Below are 16,405 nucleotides of genomic sequence, written 5' to 3' on the forward strand. Positions count from 1 at the left end.
GAAATCCATAGAACTATAGAAGAGTTAAATCAGAAAGTGTTAAGCTTTTCTCGTACCCACTGTAAACATCTGGAACTAATACCAGCTGGATAGTAAGTATACAGACCAGGCAGTAAACTACACCCTACTGTAGGGGTCTGTCAAGCCCATCAATGTCACTTGGGAGCCACCAGGGGCTCCCCGAAATGACTGTTCCTGGCCCAAACTGCCAGTAGTCCCACAGAGTCCCCTTTACAGCCCTGCCTTGAACTCAGACTTCTTCTTCTTCTTTTTTTTTTAACATTTTGAACTGAATAAATACATGCTGTTTTCTGAAACTTTATTTTTGTGAGAAATTTTGGGTTTACTCTCACCAAGATTTACAATTCCCTCACTGATTTGGCAATAGGCAAGAGGAAGTAGGTGGGAGTATGATTGTTGTAGGGAAGGCAATGCAGCAGGAAGTGGCAGGAGACATCTGATAAAAAAGTAAGTGAATGCAAACAATTAAGGGAGTATGAGAAGAAAAGGACAAGGAAGCAGAGGTAGCACAACAGTACAGTGGTGTCTACTACAAATTAAGGTTCTTAGAATGAATTGATCAGTCAAAGTTGAGGGCATAATATGATTATCACTCATAACTCTGCAAGCCTGATTCAATAACTCCATGTGTCTCAGCTGCTAGTATACAGGTTAATATTCTAGTTAGCTGAGATCATATGGTTTGCAATACAAAACAGAAAGTTTTCATTTTAATGACCTTGTAACCCCATTGAAATCACATGTACAAATAAACCCTTAAACATTGCATAAAACCACTTCTAACTGATAATTTTACAGTTTCACACTGAAATCTGTGGAAGTTTAGACCACAATTAAAAAGCTATTTGCCCTTGTTCATTAAATAGCCCCTCTGATATCCAGCTGCAAAGGGACATACCATGTCCTAATGGTTTTGGATGCTTCAGAACTGTACTGCAAAGTCTGGCAATTAACCATGTCGGTACGGACTAATGCAGATAGACTTTAGCTATAAACAAAAATATATGCTATCTAATCAGATTTATTCTGACAAGGATTGTTAGTCAAGTATTAAAGGTGAAATATGAACTGTATTTTCAGGCTTGTATTGTGAAAGCACAATGTCTATTAATATTTAATTTCTAATATTACTGTTTTATAATCTGTGTTTACATAAAGCAGTAAGATGCTACAGTATAATAAAGAACTATGTTATATTTGTAATATATGCTATTTTTACAAAAGAAATTGAGGGTATGCTTACAGGATCACAGTGTACATAGATATTCATGCACTGAAAAGATGAGCTGTGTTTTATTTAAAAGGAGTGTATGACTATATGTGGATCATTGTCTGAATTTCTGAAAATATGTGCATATATTTCTGAGCCAACATTCCACAGAAAAGATTTGCACAGAAAAGTTAAGGAATTAATACTTTTTTTTAATATTATCAGTGAGAAAAGATGATAAACAAACTAAAGGATGGGGTGGATCTACAACAAAAATTGTTCACTAGCTAAATTTAATTGTCACTTCTCGCAATCTTTCAATTGCCTTTGACAGAATCTTTCAATTGCCTTCTGATTACATGACACTGTGGCATTTCAATATTCCTTGTATTTATTATTATTCACTATAGGGTATACCAATTACAAGAGCTAAATTATGTAATGAATGCCCTTTATTACATAAATATTTATTTGACTTTGTTGTCACTAATGTTAATTTCCTTAACTCAGATGTCTAAGCATTTAAGGGATGAGAAGAGAATCTGAGTTAGGTAGAAAGTAATTTTATTGCCCTATATATTTTCTTAAGGCTCCTACAGACTTTTTCTCTTCAAATAAAATTGAAAATAAAAAAGCTTGTGCATTTTCTTCTAGCAAAATCCTAAGGTTTCCTTAATTTTTTGCAAGATATTTGATATTTATATTGCAACCTTTGGAAAGAATACCACTTTTCTGGATCTTTGTATGTACAGAACTGGAAAGGATCTTAGAAGGTCATCAGCTGCCTCTGCTACATATAAAATACCTGAAGATTTGCTCTGACAACTTTTTAAATTGAAAAATACATCTAAACTTAGGGACATATTATAATCCTGAATCTTACAATGCTCAGAGTTCTTGAGATGCCCTTTTAGACACTCTCTCAAGGACAACATGGTACCAGAGCTTTGAGAGAGAAATGCAGAATGATATATCTATATGTACTTTATTTTCTGAAGCAGCTGACCTGAGGGTTGGGATTCACCTCTTGATCTATGATACCTAAATTTAAGTGTCTACATGTGGATGTTTCCATTTTGTTTTAATCTAGATTATGCTAATATAATGAAGTCAACACTTTAGGTTGGAAAGGATAGGTTTAGATGAACTTATCAATTTAAAAGAATTGCCAGAGCAAATCTTCAGACATTTTACAAATACTGGAGGGGGCTGCTGATCTCCTGAGCTCCTTTCTAACACTGTATTTATAAAGATCTAGAAAAGCTGTATTTTTTTTCCCAATAATAGCAGCCTGAGAAAATCTCAGAATGATTTAAAGTGACTAAACTATCACTTGGATGTGAGAAGATTTCAGGCCAACCTAAAATCTGACATTTCTGTCCATAGCAAAAGAAAGTGGGTGAGTTGAATGAGTTTTATCCTTTCTCCTGCAGATGGACTGAAAGTAATGAGATGAGATCTTGGCAGAACACCTCTGGATGAATTAGTGTCCTAAAACAGATCATACGTTAAGACTTTATGAATATTCTGCATCTCATTGGACTATTTTCTTCCAAATTTCAGTATGGAAAGGACAGAACACATAGATCAGTAAGAGAAAGGACAGAACACATAGAAAGAAGACTGCTTAGTTCAGTATGCCAGCAGTAAAATGAATCAGGATATAGGGCATAGTGGAGGTTTTGCCTAGAGGTGTTTGGCCCTAATAGCCTTTTTTCATGTCTGAGAGATCTGATAAGCAAACCTGTCCCTGTGAGGAAAAAGCTCACGTCAATAACTGTCTATGTAAAGGCCATCCGGCCACCACGCTGCAGTGAATCCCTTGCCCCAGCTGACTAGGAAGAAGGGGATGCTGGCTGACCTTCTTTCTCTTCAGTCGGTGTTTGGGCAGAGTGATTTTGCACGGCTGCAGAGAGCACTTCGTCCTTCTGGTCCATGATCATGAATCTCAGAAATGCTCCAGTCTGGGGCTGGAACACATGCCAAGGGGTCAGCCTAATGCCCTGGAAACCAGAAAAATAGACTGTTCACTGATCCCAAGCAGTTAGTACTGCATTTTCTCAACAACAGAGGATCTTTTTACAAGCTGTAGTATTCTCTGAGTGTTTCTAAGCGATCTCATTTTACATCTACAAAGCAGTCCTTAAAAATCAATTCTTTTCTATGGGAATGCTTGAAATTGCAATGTATCATCTCCTCTTGGTAGGATAGTGTTTGCTGGCTTTTTGTTTGCTTTTGTAGCAGGAAGTTTAGAAATGATTTGGAGATTATAAAGCAACATAGAGATGAAGACTAGCTTTGAAAGATAGCATATATTGCTCACTATGATTTGTATGAACTAATCTCTAATGCCTCTTTAGGAGAAAACATCATCAAGTGAAGCTTACAGCCCATTGCATACATTAGCAATGACTAGTTATTAATCTTATAACCTTTTCTAATTAACAGAGTAAATTCTAAAATGAATACAAATTGAATGTATCCAAGGGTAAAATATCTTCACTACCAAATGTGCCCTTATGTTTGCTGAAATATTTATGAAGTAAGTGGTGTGCCATAGGAATTATCTGGTTTATTTCTTTTTTGTTTGCTTATAGTCAATAAGAAAAGAAATGCCAGCAGCTGGCACTTTGTAAGTAATACATCTGTGTCAATCTTATATATTATTATAGGCATGGCTAATAAAATTGCATTGTTGTTGTTGCTGCTGTTGCCACTGCAGCTGTTGGTATATATTATTTGGTATAGCATTTCCTTCCAAATGCAGGACCAATGGAAAATAGAATAGGAATATGAAGGACAAATTTAGTACAAACATCTTAAAGATATAAAATGCAACATACAAACTAATCCCTCAGATGAGTGATGTTTATGAAAAAGATGTAAGTATAAATCAGTACTCCATGGAAATTCTGCTGTGCATGTTTCAAATGAAAGTTTGTTCCATAAAATCCAGTGCAGACAAAAGATAATGTACCTAGGTACCATTATGATAAACAGAGGTATAAATGCCTACAGAGATCAGTACATGGTAAGATGCAGAAAAATGAGCTACAGTTATTTTCTAGCAGGAATCAAATCATTATAGTCACATAAACATGAAGCAAAAAATATAAAGAGATTTGATTTAATGATGAACAAATTTTTTTTACAATTTTGGTATCTCAAAGAAAAGAAAGAATTTATATACAATTCTTTAGAGGCACCTGACTCTCATTCCATTATCTATATAGGAAACACAGGAGTTGTGTTATACAAACTGAATAGAAACTTTCTAATCCAAGATCCAAATCAAGTTCCTAGAGTAGACATGATGCAGAACTTCAGTTGGCACCTACTTAGGCAGACTGGATCGTACTATAAAATAGCTGCTCTAGAATGAAAGCACTTGTTTCTTTAGGGGAAAATAACACAATTCCAGTACACATCTGCAGACCCAAAATGAACACTATACTGGGAGAAATTACTTAGAGGAAATGGGAAAGATGAAGCATCCAAGCATACAAACAGAATTCATTTTCATTTATACTTGCCATTCTGAAACTTCTAAAATATCCAGTTAAGACAATGGTGAATTATAGTGATTTGCCAAACAAGATAGGCAGCAAGAGACATAAATCTGACAATAATAACTGTGGGTATCTGTGTGTCTTCTTTAAACATATATTTATGTGAGTGAGAATATTTGTATATATGCAGATAGAACCATTAAATCACACATGATCAAAGTAAATGTCTCTCTTTCTATGATTTAATGAAGTTATTTGCTTAATTAACATAAGCAACTTCCATAGGAATGCTACAGAGCAAAATTATGACTCCTTCGCAGCTGAGTAAGTTTATCCCAGAGCCATTTTATAGATGTTAATCTGTGTGGCTGAATGTAGCTGTTAAATATGTTGAGTCTCTTTGATCCACATCCTCAAAGGTATTTAGCTGCTAAAATTCCATGGACTAAAATTGATGAAATTATGATTATATTGAAATTAACTGACTTTTCAGTGCCTGAATATCTCTGAGGTATTTGGACATCTCTCTTTGACAGGAAAACATGTCAAACAGGAGAAGTCCACCACTACATAATTGCCTTTGCACATCTCTTTTTTATTGAGCTCTATGACTGACTTTGTGTTCTGTAGAAGTTACCAAAATGAAAAAAAAAATCACATGAGAATAACTGGTTTTAAAACAGAATTTTCTCTTCTTACTAGCCCCAAAAGGAATACATTTATTACCAAAACAGTAGGTGGAAATTAAAGTAATACAGTCAATGCATGCATAATTTTGTATTCATACTTTTCTTCAAATGAGCAATCCTTTACCACTTTTCTTGAACACCATAAAGACATTAACAGAACTTCTATACTAGAAAAAGATTAAGAAGAACAGAAAACAAGAAAACCCAGTGAAAAGGAGAGTTAAAATACAATAAAATGAACAACTTCTTGAATTTATCTGGCTCCCAAAGCTCACAGTATTCTGTGAGACTTTTTAATGTTTTCTTAAGAGTGTACTGTATGTACTATTATATTACCAAAATTAGCTGAGCATAACCATGCAGACCAACATTAATATCTATTTAACAATTCGTAGGAAAAAGTTAATAATTTTTAGATTAATCTCCACAAATATACAGCCAATTTTCATTCATCAAAAGCATTTTTTTAGCTTTTATTGTAAGCTACTGTGTATTGTACCCTACCACTAGTTTGGGAACACTGGGTATATCTGACATAATTAAAGGAAAGTTCCCACAGTGTAGTTATGTTGCTTAGATACATCTATTAAAGTATTTTATATTAATTTGCTGTGTGAAATAAGTAAGAAGACAGAGCTTTGGATGGTATGAAACAATTGTCAGACACAGAGGTCAAAATCTTCATTTTGTCCTTTGCAAGATCCAAGCAAATAAGCATAAAAGCATATTATTGCAGATGGGTACTTTCTGGTCTGGAAAAAAAAGAGAACAAAAACATGAAGACACGCATTTTGAATACAGAGTAGAATATCTGCTGGAGGGAAATCAAAATATGGTAAGTATTATTTTAAGCAATACTAAACCCAGGTTTTGTCACTGACTTTTTAAAATAATGGAGCGCTAGACAGATCTGGAACTACCACCACACTAATGCAGCCATTCTTCATAGCAGTTAATGACTTCTGGCATCAGCCTGTCTCCTTGCCAGCTGGAACCATGGCAGGCAACACCACACAACACCAACTTATTTTGTTTTATGCTTCAAATATGTGTTCACTCTTAGAAAGATCTGTGTTCTTGTTTGGTGGTTTTTACAAGGTTTTTGTAAAAGGCAACTGACTGTAGTGAGAAGGAAATGTGGCAATACAAAAGAATCATCTCTCTGCAGTGACCTCTGGTTAGCTTCAGCTCCAGAGGCAGAAGGATCTGGTAGGCTGTGATCCCTGGGAGAGCGTTTGCTTGCTTACTGACTGGCAGGATCATTTCAGAAGTACATATGTGGATAAATGCAGTTAATTATTCTGAGTATAACCAAGCTATACCTCACTTAGACTCATCTCACATTTCAGGAGCTTTTGTATCCTCTGGAAATCTGAGCTGCAAAGTCGCAGGCATCTTCTATTGTTCAGCAAATGTGTTTAAATAGGACAAAAGTATTGGAAATACTAACAGTATCCAAGCATTCTGTTTCAGCATACTCTCCCATTTGCAGTCTGCCATCCATTTCTAGCCTACCCCTCAAGAGTCTAGTTTTTTTTAAACAACATTTCATTTTGCTCTTTTATATGCAAACTAGCACCTTGTGCATACAAATTACCAGTAACTGTTGTGCACTTGGTTGTTTAATTTGTCTGTGCAACTGCAATGACAAACCATGCAATTGAAGAGTAAAGCTCCACACTTCCATTTATTTAAAACAAAGTATTTTAATATTGCATGTTTGTTAATTCCTCCTTGCTTGCTGCTCCCTCAGTTAGTCATACAAGTACTTCATTCCTACTGAGATCAAATTTCATTAAAATTTATGTTTGATTGATAATGGTCTCTCCTCACACTGCTGGAAAGGTGATTTTTCTCTCTCTGGCATCTTTAGCAAAAAATCAAGTTGCTCTTTCCCCCCATATTAAGCTTACCACCAGTGCAATTACCAGCATGCATGCTTTTCCTCACAACACAGTTATCCCTGTTTAATGGGCTGGGTGCATTCCACTGAACCAAAAAACAACTACTAATTAAAGTTTTCATTCTCACAGATTTTATTTCACACTATCCTTTTGAGGAAAGGGGAGTTAAATACAACTACTAGCTGCTATATAAGGTTCCTAAACTATCACAGGCTGGAGTTACCTCTCTTACTGTCTGAATTCATTCTGTTGCTTTGGAAAGAAATTGCAGCTGGCATTTTAAAGTCTTGCATTTCAGGAAGCATTTTTCCTTTGTTCCTGAGAAAATACTTTTCTGTCATCTCCTTTTTGTTATATTTAAGCCACTTCCTACTTTCCCTACCTTATTTTCAGATTTCTTTCATACTTCAGTCAACATGATGGATCCCCCTTCAGACATAGGGTCAAAGTTTCAAACAACAGCCCAAACACTTTCTGGAATATATCCCACATCCGTATGGTAAAACATCACACTTCATAGTCACCAGTTCTTGGGGTCTGGTCACAAGGAATAATGCCACTTTGTTTCCTTCTGTAGGCCACCTCCTTGTGATGGAAAAAACTTCAACCTCCAGTACTTTTAGACTGTGCTAGCAGGAAATATTTTGGTCTCTCCCCAGTCTGTAGATGATATACAGCCAATGAGAGATCTGGTGCACAGCATTTCCCCTCCCCTGAGGAGGTGACAAATAGGCACAGGTGCAGGAGAGGATCAGAGGCATCAGCCAACACTTTTTTCATGCAGTAGGTAGGGCCAAACAGAAAAAGCCCCCTTAGCTTCAGAGCCCTCTGCTCTCTCCTCTGTGTCTCTCCATTTTGCTGCTCAGAATTCTTACAGCACAGCATAGAAAATTAATGCTAAATATATCGATATTGACATAGGCAGTAATAAACTGTTTTAAACAGCATCAACAGTAAAAAATGGAAATGACAATGAGACAGTGGCAAGGAACTTGCACTACCTGAAAAATAACTGATTTTCAGAAGTTCTTTACAAGATCAGCTGCATCATAGTAATGCAGAATAGTTACTGTTCAATTAGGAACTTCGTCTTTGTTGTTTCAGTACTATAACAAAAAGACTTGCATCCCCCCCCTCCCCCCCCCAAAAAAAGGCCAAAAGACCAAGGAAAACTCCCCCACAGTCCCTTCTTTCTCATCGTTAGGAATTGGTATTGTATCTGATGAACTTCTCCAGAATAAAGAATACAGTTGATTGGTATCTTGTACATTTTATGTGAGAGGCCTTTGCACACCCTATAAATTCAGAGAGATAGATGTGTTAAAAGTACTACATATGATAGTGACTAATTTCTTAGCTATACAGTTTTGCTCTGCTTCTGTAATCTTGTTTGAGAATCTGTTATCTAGCACTGAGCTGAATAGGACCTGTCTGTGCTCCAGCAGTAACAAAATACCCTACTGAATGTTGACTGAAAGAAAAATGCATCTTAAACACTGAAATAATGTATACTTTAAAAACTTTTAGAAAAGGGTAGGCTCCACAGTATGTTTCTAAAAGTAAGGTGTAGAGGGCAGGGAATACTCACTGAGCAGTGACAAATATTACAAAAAATCTGTTATCCTTTGGCTGAAGCAAAATTTTGTATTCCTTGGAGAAGAGAAATCTAAACTGGCTGAGAGATGCCTTTTTAAGCAATGTGCCCATGTTGCATTACAACAAACATTATATCTGGTAGCCAAACATATGGTATGTAGCTCTGAGAGTTAAGTCACAGATAGCTGTGAGTACTTAGTATCACTGAGGAATGATTCCCTCCTACTTATGAGTTGATATATGGATTTATATCTCTGATTGTAGGCACCAAAAGTATGTCTTTCTTTATAACTTGAAATAATGCTTTCGGGGCATTCACAACAGCAATGCCTCACAGAAAACAGGGGAATAGCAACACTAAGTGACTTACCAGAAAAACTGGTTTTATATTTTCCATTGATGGAAGAAGCCTTTTTGGCAAAAAATAAAGTGTTCATTAAAATATGTTCATGTTTTTCTCAAAAAGAGAAGGAGATTTTAAAAAGTCCAAATTAATATACTTTTAAAAATAAATCTCTCAACAAAAAAGAGGGTGGAGAGGGGAAAATAAAGAAAAAGAGAAAAAATATCCCAAGAAGGAAGATTAATTTTGTCAAAATATTTCATTTAAGATTAAAAAATCCAACCAAATTTATTTGACCCTGTTTTACTCTAGAATTATACTACCAAAGTTTTTATAATAAAAACAAAATACACCTAGTCAACTTAACCCTTCATGCCATGTTCATATCTTGTTCACCTGAAAATGAGTATTCTGCTTCACTACATATAGTTCTTTGAAAATACTGTGATTGCTGGGAAATGTTTCCTGCCACCACCACATATCCCACACTTTGAATTTAAACTAGTGTAGTAAACATTTGCAAAAGACTTTAAAATATTTACTCTATAACTAGCAATCATGACTTTACAATTACCACACGATATTGCAAAGCTTTCAATCACCTCCTGCAGCTCCAGCCTTTCACAGAAAAATATTTTCTGATAAATTAAATTCTTTTTTTTCTGCAAAGAAAAGCTATTCTCACTGAGAATTGGTTTATGTTCTTAGATTCCTAACATACAGCATGCATTTTATTTGTGTTGTATTTTGTTTATGATATTTCAAAGAGCATTTCATTCTGTGTGACAATAGTATGCACTTTACCATTCTGGCATCTGACAGAAAGATAGGTGCAGTATCTTGTTAAGAGATCATAATTATTGATGAAAACGTATTAGAATAATTTTTATCCGTAGATACTGCGGGTAAAATGAAAAACATATTGTCAGTGTCACTCATTCTGGCACTTTGCAGGAAGCAATTCAACAGTAACTGTAGAAAATTAGTTTATAAAGGTTATTAGGGTAGCGATCATAACAATCATTTTAATGGAGTTTTAGAGATTCAAGGCCCTTCCCTGCCCTTCCCTTCCCTTCCCTGCCCTTCCCTTCCCTTTTCTTCTTTTTTCCAAAGGATATCCTGAAGGTTTACAAAGAAAACTTAATGATGTGCCTGCATGTGCATGAAAAGAGTTTCTGCATCAGTATTCCAGAACTGAAGGTACAACCAAGAAGACCTCTTCGAAACATGTTAATTGTTGGTTTGCCTTTAGGGTAAAATACTTAAATTATTTTATCTGGGACTCATGGCAACATAAAGGTGCAAGATCAAGTACAGATTGAGTTCAAAGGATCAGGTTGTCATGCAATATTTTAAATGAACTCAAGTCTGGCATAGATCTCCAGATATATCTATGCAAGTTCAACCAAGGCTTTTTAACTGTCAGTGTTATTTTTCCTTGCTGAAACAAGGACACAGAGAAAGAGATGAGAACAATCAATGTAGCTAGAGGGGAGACGTCACACAGTGACTTTAGTACCTGCTCTAGAAGGGCTCCTAACAGTATGTTTAAATAAATGACAATTATTTCCAAGATTATTTCTCATTAAATAATTTTTATTACGTAGAAAGCTACAGAGCCTTTCTTCCAGAACTTTTAGTGTTTGATGGCTCACATTGAATACAGTTATCATGATCCAGTATTTGCACACAAAATATTCTGATGCACCTTTTTGGGTGGGCTTGTGTGTGTGTGTGTGTGTGTGTGTGTGTGTGTGCGTGTGTGTGTGTTTAGAGGGGGCTTTTTTGTTTTTTTTTAATGTCATTCTTGCCTTGATTGAGAGATATTGCCCAGCCATGAGCATGGTAAGGAAAGAGTTCTATATATTTTTATTACATGCCCTTGAATGATAAAAAAACTTGTGTAGCCAGGAAAACTGTGTAACCCAAGTTTATTTATAAAAGGTGTCTTTCAAAGGACTGATGGAAATATTCACATTACTTTTTAGGGCTGAGATATGACTCTGACTTCAAGTTTGGTGGGAAAAGTGTCTTTGTTAATACTATGGTTTGTTTCTCTGCCATATTTGCTATTTTGTTCTGGTGTTTTGATCATACCTTCAAGTCGTTCTTCCCTTCCAGCTTCAGGTGCTTGCTCTTCTGCTCAGTCAGCTACCTGCTGATCATGGCCATCCAGCCCCCCTCTGGACACAGGTCCTTTGCCTCCTCAATTCTAGCTTTCTTATCTTCCCTTTCTTAGGTCTGGGAGATATCTATAGAGCAATATCAGTGTAGTCACAGATTTTAAATCAATCAGTAACACTACACAGATGTAAACTTAGTAGTACTTGACCTGATCAAAGCCTACAGAAACAGAAAAAAAGAACAAAGAAAAAAGAACAAAGAAAAAAAGAGAAAAAGAAAAGAAAAAGAAAAATGAAAAAAGAAAAAGAAAAAAAAGAGAAAAAAAGTCTTATATGAAATGGCAATGATTTAAGGGTGTTTATTAGGGGCTTCAGCCCATTAAGGGAGGTCAGCTGCAGATTCTTTTAATTACATTAGTGTATCTTCTGAAGCAGAGATTAAACCTTACTCCTGCACGCCCTTCCCCCACTTCCCTATTTTTCACTCTGAAACTGTTGCTTGTTTCTTAAAGTTGGTAACAGTATTCGTGTCTTCTTTGGAAAATGCTGCTTCTCATTGATGATGAAAATGAGCAAAATCACAATGGCATAAGGAGGACAGAAAACTGATGGGTATTTTTTACATGGAAAAGACTTTTTTGTCATGCCATTCTCACCTCTTCCTACACTTTTCTTTGAAGGCTGAGAGTCCTTTCATATACTGCACTTAGGAATCATTTCTGGCCAATCAATGTGACAATGACAAAAAAGCTCTTCACTTCAAGATACATCAATCACCTGCATTGTTCATGGTTGGATAAGAATCTGAACATGGAAGAGCTTGAAAACTGCCTCTGGATTACTGTTGGACCTTAGTAGAACTTAAGGATTCTGGAAAAAAAAATCCAATTCAAATAATTGCTGAACTTGAGCAGTCAGGTTTGCAGAACTGACCAGATATATTCAAAAACACTAGACACTGCAGTGATTATTGTGCTGGGACTGGACATTTCCACCAGCTGCTGCAGTATGTTTCAGAATGCACCTCAATTTATTGCAGGAGGAAGAAAAGAGCTGAGTGAAAATGTAATCTTTGAGCCTGCTGCCTTTGCCTGTACGTGTCTCACCGTTAGTGTTACACGTATATGCATTGTAAGAGCAGATAAGGACTATCACAAGAAGGACCTTTTGTAGGAAAGGGTGGAATTAAATCTTGCATTAAGCCCCAAATAAAAATCAATTGCTGGGGTTTTTGGGCACATAGCACAAGTGCTTTTCTTCATGAATTAGCAGTCATATGGAAAGATATTTTGAAATCCTATAGGTCATGTGGTATGTGTTGAACTGAATACGTACTTACTGTAATCATTATAACTTCTCCTACAACTGTAATGACAATATCCCCACAAAACACAGTATACACTGTATGGCCAATAGTATGTGACTATGAATTGGTCAGCTATAAATAACTTACATTTTAAATAAATATTATGTTAATCACTTCTCTTATTGTAACACGAAAATTGAATAAAACCTGTCTTTGCTGTATTCCAGGCTTCACAGCCAGAGTTTATGGGCAGATGATGGTTGTCATATACCATAAAAAGAGACCACAGGGCAAAAATAGAAGAAGAAAAATATAGACAGGCATTTCTGTGCAACTGAATTGAATCTTTCTGCTGAAATTAGGTTACTGACTTCTTAACTGTTTGTCACACATTTATTCCAATTAATTTCAATTAGGCAAAAGCAAACGTAAATGAATATTGAAACACAGATAAAGTAACCATACTCAGAGACTGTGATCATCAGACATGATTTTCATCTGAGATGATTAGTGGAACTTGTAGACAGTCCACTAAAAATTGTAAATTGTATTTTCTAAACAATCACTTACAGTAGGTAGGCTTCATGATATGACAGGCCTTAAATAGATTATTATGCTTTAAAATTGCTAATGAATGTTGACATGTGCATGCTATTTTTATTAAGGTAATTAATAATGCATAAGAATGGAGAGTGTGCTGCTTCAACACTGAATTCTTTCACTATTTTATGTTTCAGAGAGATTCACCCACTACTCTCTTTAGAAATACATACTTTTGTTCCCATTTTATGGAGGATTCTTTGCTAAATTTTATATTGTGCTCTTTTGTGAATTAGGAAATGCAGACTACAGAAAGACACAGTCTGGATCACAGCCCAATTAGACAGTTATCTAGTCCTTCCATCAAATAACATCTTCATCATCCTCTGGATATATTGTTGTCGCTTGCTACATTATATGCCTTCTATAGTGAAGGTAGCATCAATAATTCATGAAAATAAAAGGGGGAGTGAATGATTGTACTATTTTTGTGAAAAAAAAAGGAAAGTGTGTTATAGGTTTGAGTCATGTTTTACTAATGTCAGTTTACTTCAGCTTTGGGAAATGTCTACTTCAGACTTCAGCGTAGTTAATGTAGCTTTTACTGAGCTAACTCAGCCATTGGTTGCAGTTCGGCAGCACAGAACGGAGCAAGGGTTAATTTATGCTGCTAAGCAATGTTACTCGTTATTCTCTTAAGAAGCTACATTTTTAAAACTTACGAGTTTAAAAAAATTATGAGAAAGTTTTGAGAGAAATGAGAAAATAGAATTAGTGACTAAGAGAAGCATATAAAAAAAAATTACATGTCCCTAAGCATAGATGTTCTTTAAACAAAATCAGAAACACACATATATATTACATTTGCAATTCTGAATTAAAGCATTTAGTCCTGCAAATCTGATTCTGTTACTGATAATCTCTGTCATTCAGGTAAAGACAGAAGCAAATGAAAATAAGGCACTTGACCAAAAATAAAATATGTAAAACCAGGTGAAATGGAGAAAAATTTCTTCATCCCTACAGTCAGTCATTATGTTTCTTAAATCAAGATACTTTATCTGCCCGACAGTACTTTTTTCTGTCTAATTATTTAGCCTGTTTTAACATTGACCAGAATAGCTGGATGAAATCATTTTTAAATGTTTATTTCCTTTTATTCAGAGAATAAGAAAAGACCATAAAAGATCTTACTGACCCTGGAGGTTATCTTCTGTACCAGATCTTTAGTGACTCCAAAACTACTACTTCTGAGTTGCTTCCTTCTCTGAAATTAGCCTAGAGAGTTTATGTTTCACCACATCTATGTGCTGAACCTATGTATTTAACTCTGAACCTATGTGTTTAACTTCGGTGCTTACAATTAAAGCAAAAATGACTCTGGCAGCCTTTAAAGGCATTTCCATTTCTGCATCAAATGCATGTATGAAAAGTAGTCATTTGAATATACTGAAAAGAGGTGCCTCCACTGGGCATCTAATGAAAGTACTACCTAGGTGTCTACATGAAACTGACTGTTTCCCAGTGGAGATTAAGATTAAACATGATTTACCAGGCATTTACCTTTCCCTACCTATTGCAATGAGAAATGTTTCTCTTTAATACACCACCCATATCAATAATTATGGTAGTGTTTTCTCATTTTGGTCTAGAGCTTTTAATTTCATGTTTTCCTCTCTGCTCTGTTTATGAAGGTCAGCAGAGCTGGTGTGATTTTTGTATCTCTCTCTGGCTGCTTATCTAATTCATATACTTGAGGCTTGCATCCAGTTTTTCTATCTTTTAGCTTATTTCCTGTCCTGACAGCAGTGTTTTATTTCTATGGAGCAATAAGTCAATGTGAAGGTAGTTAATGCTGGGCTTAGCTGCTTTCTAGCTCTACATGAAAAATGCAACTTTCATCTCTCATTTAAATATTTGTTTTCCTCTGGTGATTAATTTAACAGATTCAGTGTTCCTTTTTGTGACCCATGTAAAAAAACACATTTTATAGCTGGATAGTGGTTGACTCTCCATGCATTTGGATTTATCCTTTCTGAAAGCTTTTCATTGTTCTGTTGTTGTATTTTTTTCTTTCTCCAGTACATTCTACAGCATGATCTTTATGGTAAACAGTATCCTAGTAACAGAAGTAATTGGCTGTTGAACTCAGAAAAAAATATTATTTTGCACTGTATTTCGAACAAAGAGAAAAGCTGGAGGCAAGATTACAAATACCGGATGGACACAGCCTGCAAGTATGGACTAGGAAAGGTTGGAAAGGTAAACACCTGGTCTTTAAAACATATTAGTTGTTAGATTTTTGCTTTAGAGTAAATTAAAGATATTAACAGGTGTAAATTGTTATACATGAATCAATCTGTGTATCTTTTGTTGGGGAAGGGTCTCATCCAGCAAAGTTCATGAACACGGTAGAATGACTAAGATGATAGTTAAATTGCAGTCCTGTGTTTAAGCGCCTTGCTGAACTAGGATCTTGCTGCTCATGTTCTCTCTAGATATGTACTCAGACATATCATAATACAGAATATTAAAGAAATACAATCCAGTAAGATGTTGTATCTAGTTTTATGCCCAATATGATGCAGGATAAACATTTTAAAATTAAGAAACAAACTGTAATAAGTGCTTCGCAGATAGAACCCCAAAGTAATCTTTTCATGTATAATTCAGTGCAGTTTATTTATTTGCTTGGCTAAGGAATATTTCAGCTAGATACAATAAGATGGAAAACGTAGGATGGAAACGTATATATATAATGATGTAGGATTTTTAACATGCTGGGTAAACATATACTATAGTAGAGATCAACAGCTATATATTAAATGACGTAACTTTTTTCAGGTGAGCAGGGTTCTTATAGTCCAGTTCATTCAATACAATTATAATTGATGTTAACAGAAAATGTAAATTGGAAAAGATGTTAATTTACTGTTGGCAAAACTGTATTCTAATTGAAATATCTCATCCTAGTGCAATAATTAAAATGTTGGCATACAAAAATGATTATTATGACCTTAAAAACAAATTATTTGACCTGTATAATGATGGTACTTCTTTTAAATACACTCAGTAGGATCTTTCCTCACTGATTTGCACAGCATGGTGGAGACAAAAGAAAATAAAGGTCAGAGCCAAAAGACAAACACTCAAGTGAATGAACT

At 35.3% G+C, this 16,405-nt stretch overlaps 1 protein-coding gene across 4 annotated transcripts in view; it reads right to left on the reverse strand.

Annotated features, from left to right (window-relative positions):
* Nucleotides 1-16,405, reverse strand: part of STS (steroid sulfatase) — a 203,542-nt gene that overhangs the window by 65,487 nt on the left and 121,650 nt on the right. The window contains exon 11 of one of the 4 annotated variants that reach the window (XM_026110836.2): nt 4,670-6,181. The exons of the other annotated variants lie outside the window; for them this stretch is intronic. Coding sequence (XP_025966621.1) covers nt 6,111-6,181 — 71 coding nt within the window. The 3' untranslated portion in view covers nt 4,670-6,110. Of the gene's footprint in view, nt 1-4,669; nt 6,182-16,405 lie in introns of those variants that run through there. 4 annotated transcript variants of the gene reach the window in all.

Source organism: Dromaius novaehollandiae, chromosome 1 (assembly GCF_036370855.1).
Source record: "Dromaius novaehollandiae isolate bDroNov1 chromosome 1, bDroNov1.hap1, whole genome shotgun sequence".
Lineage (NCBI taxonomy): Eukaryota > Metazoa > Chordata > Aves > Casuariiformes > Dromaiidae > Dromaius > Dromaius novaehollandiae.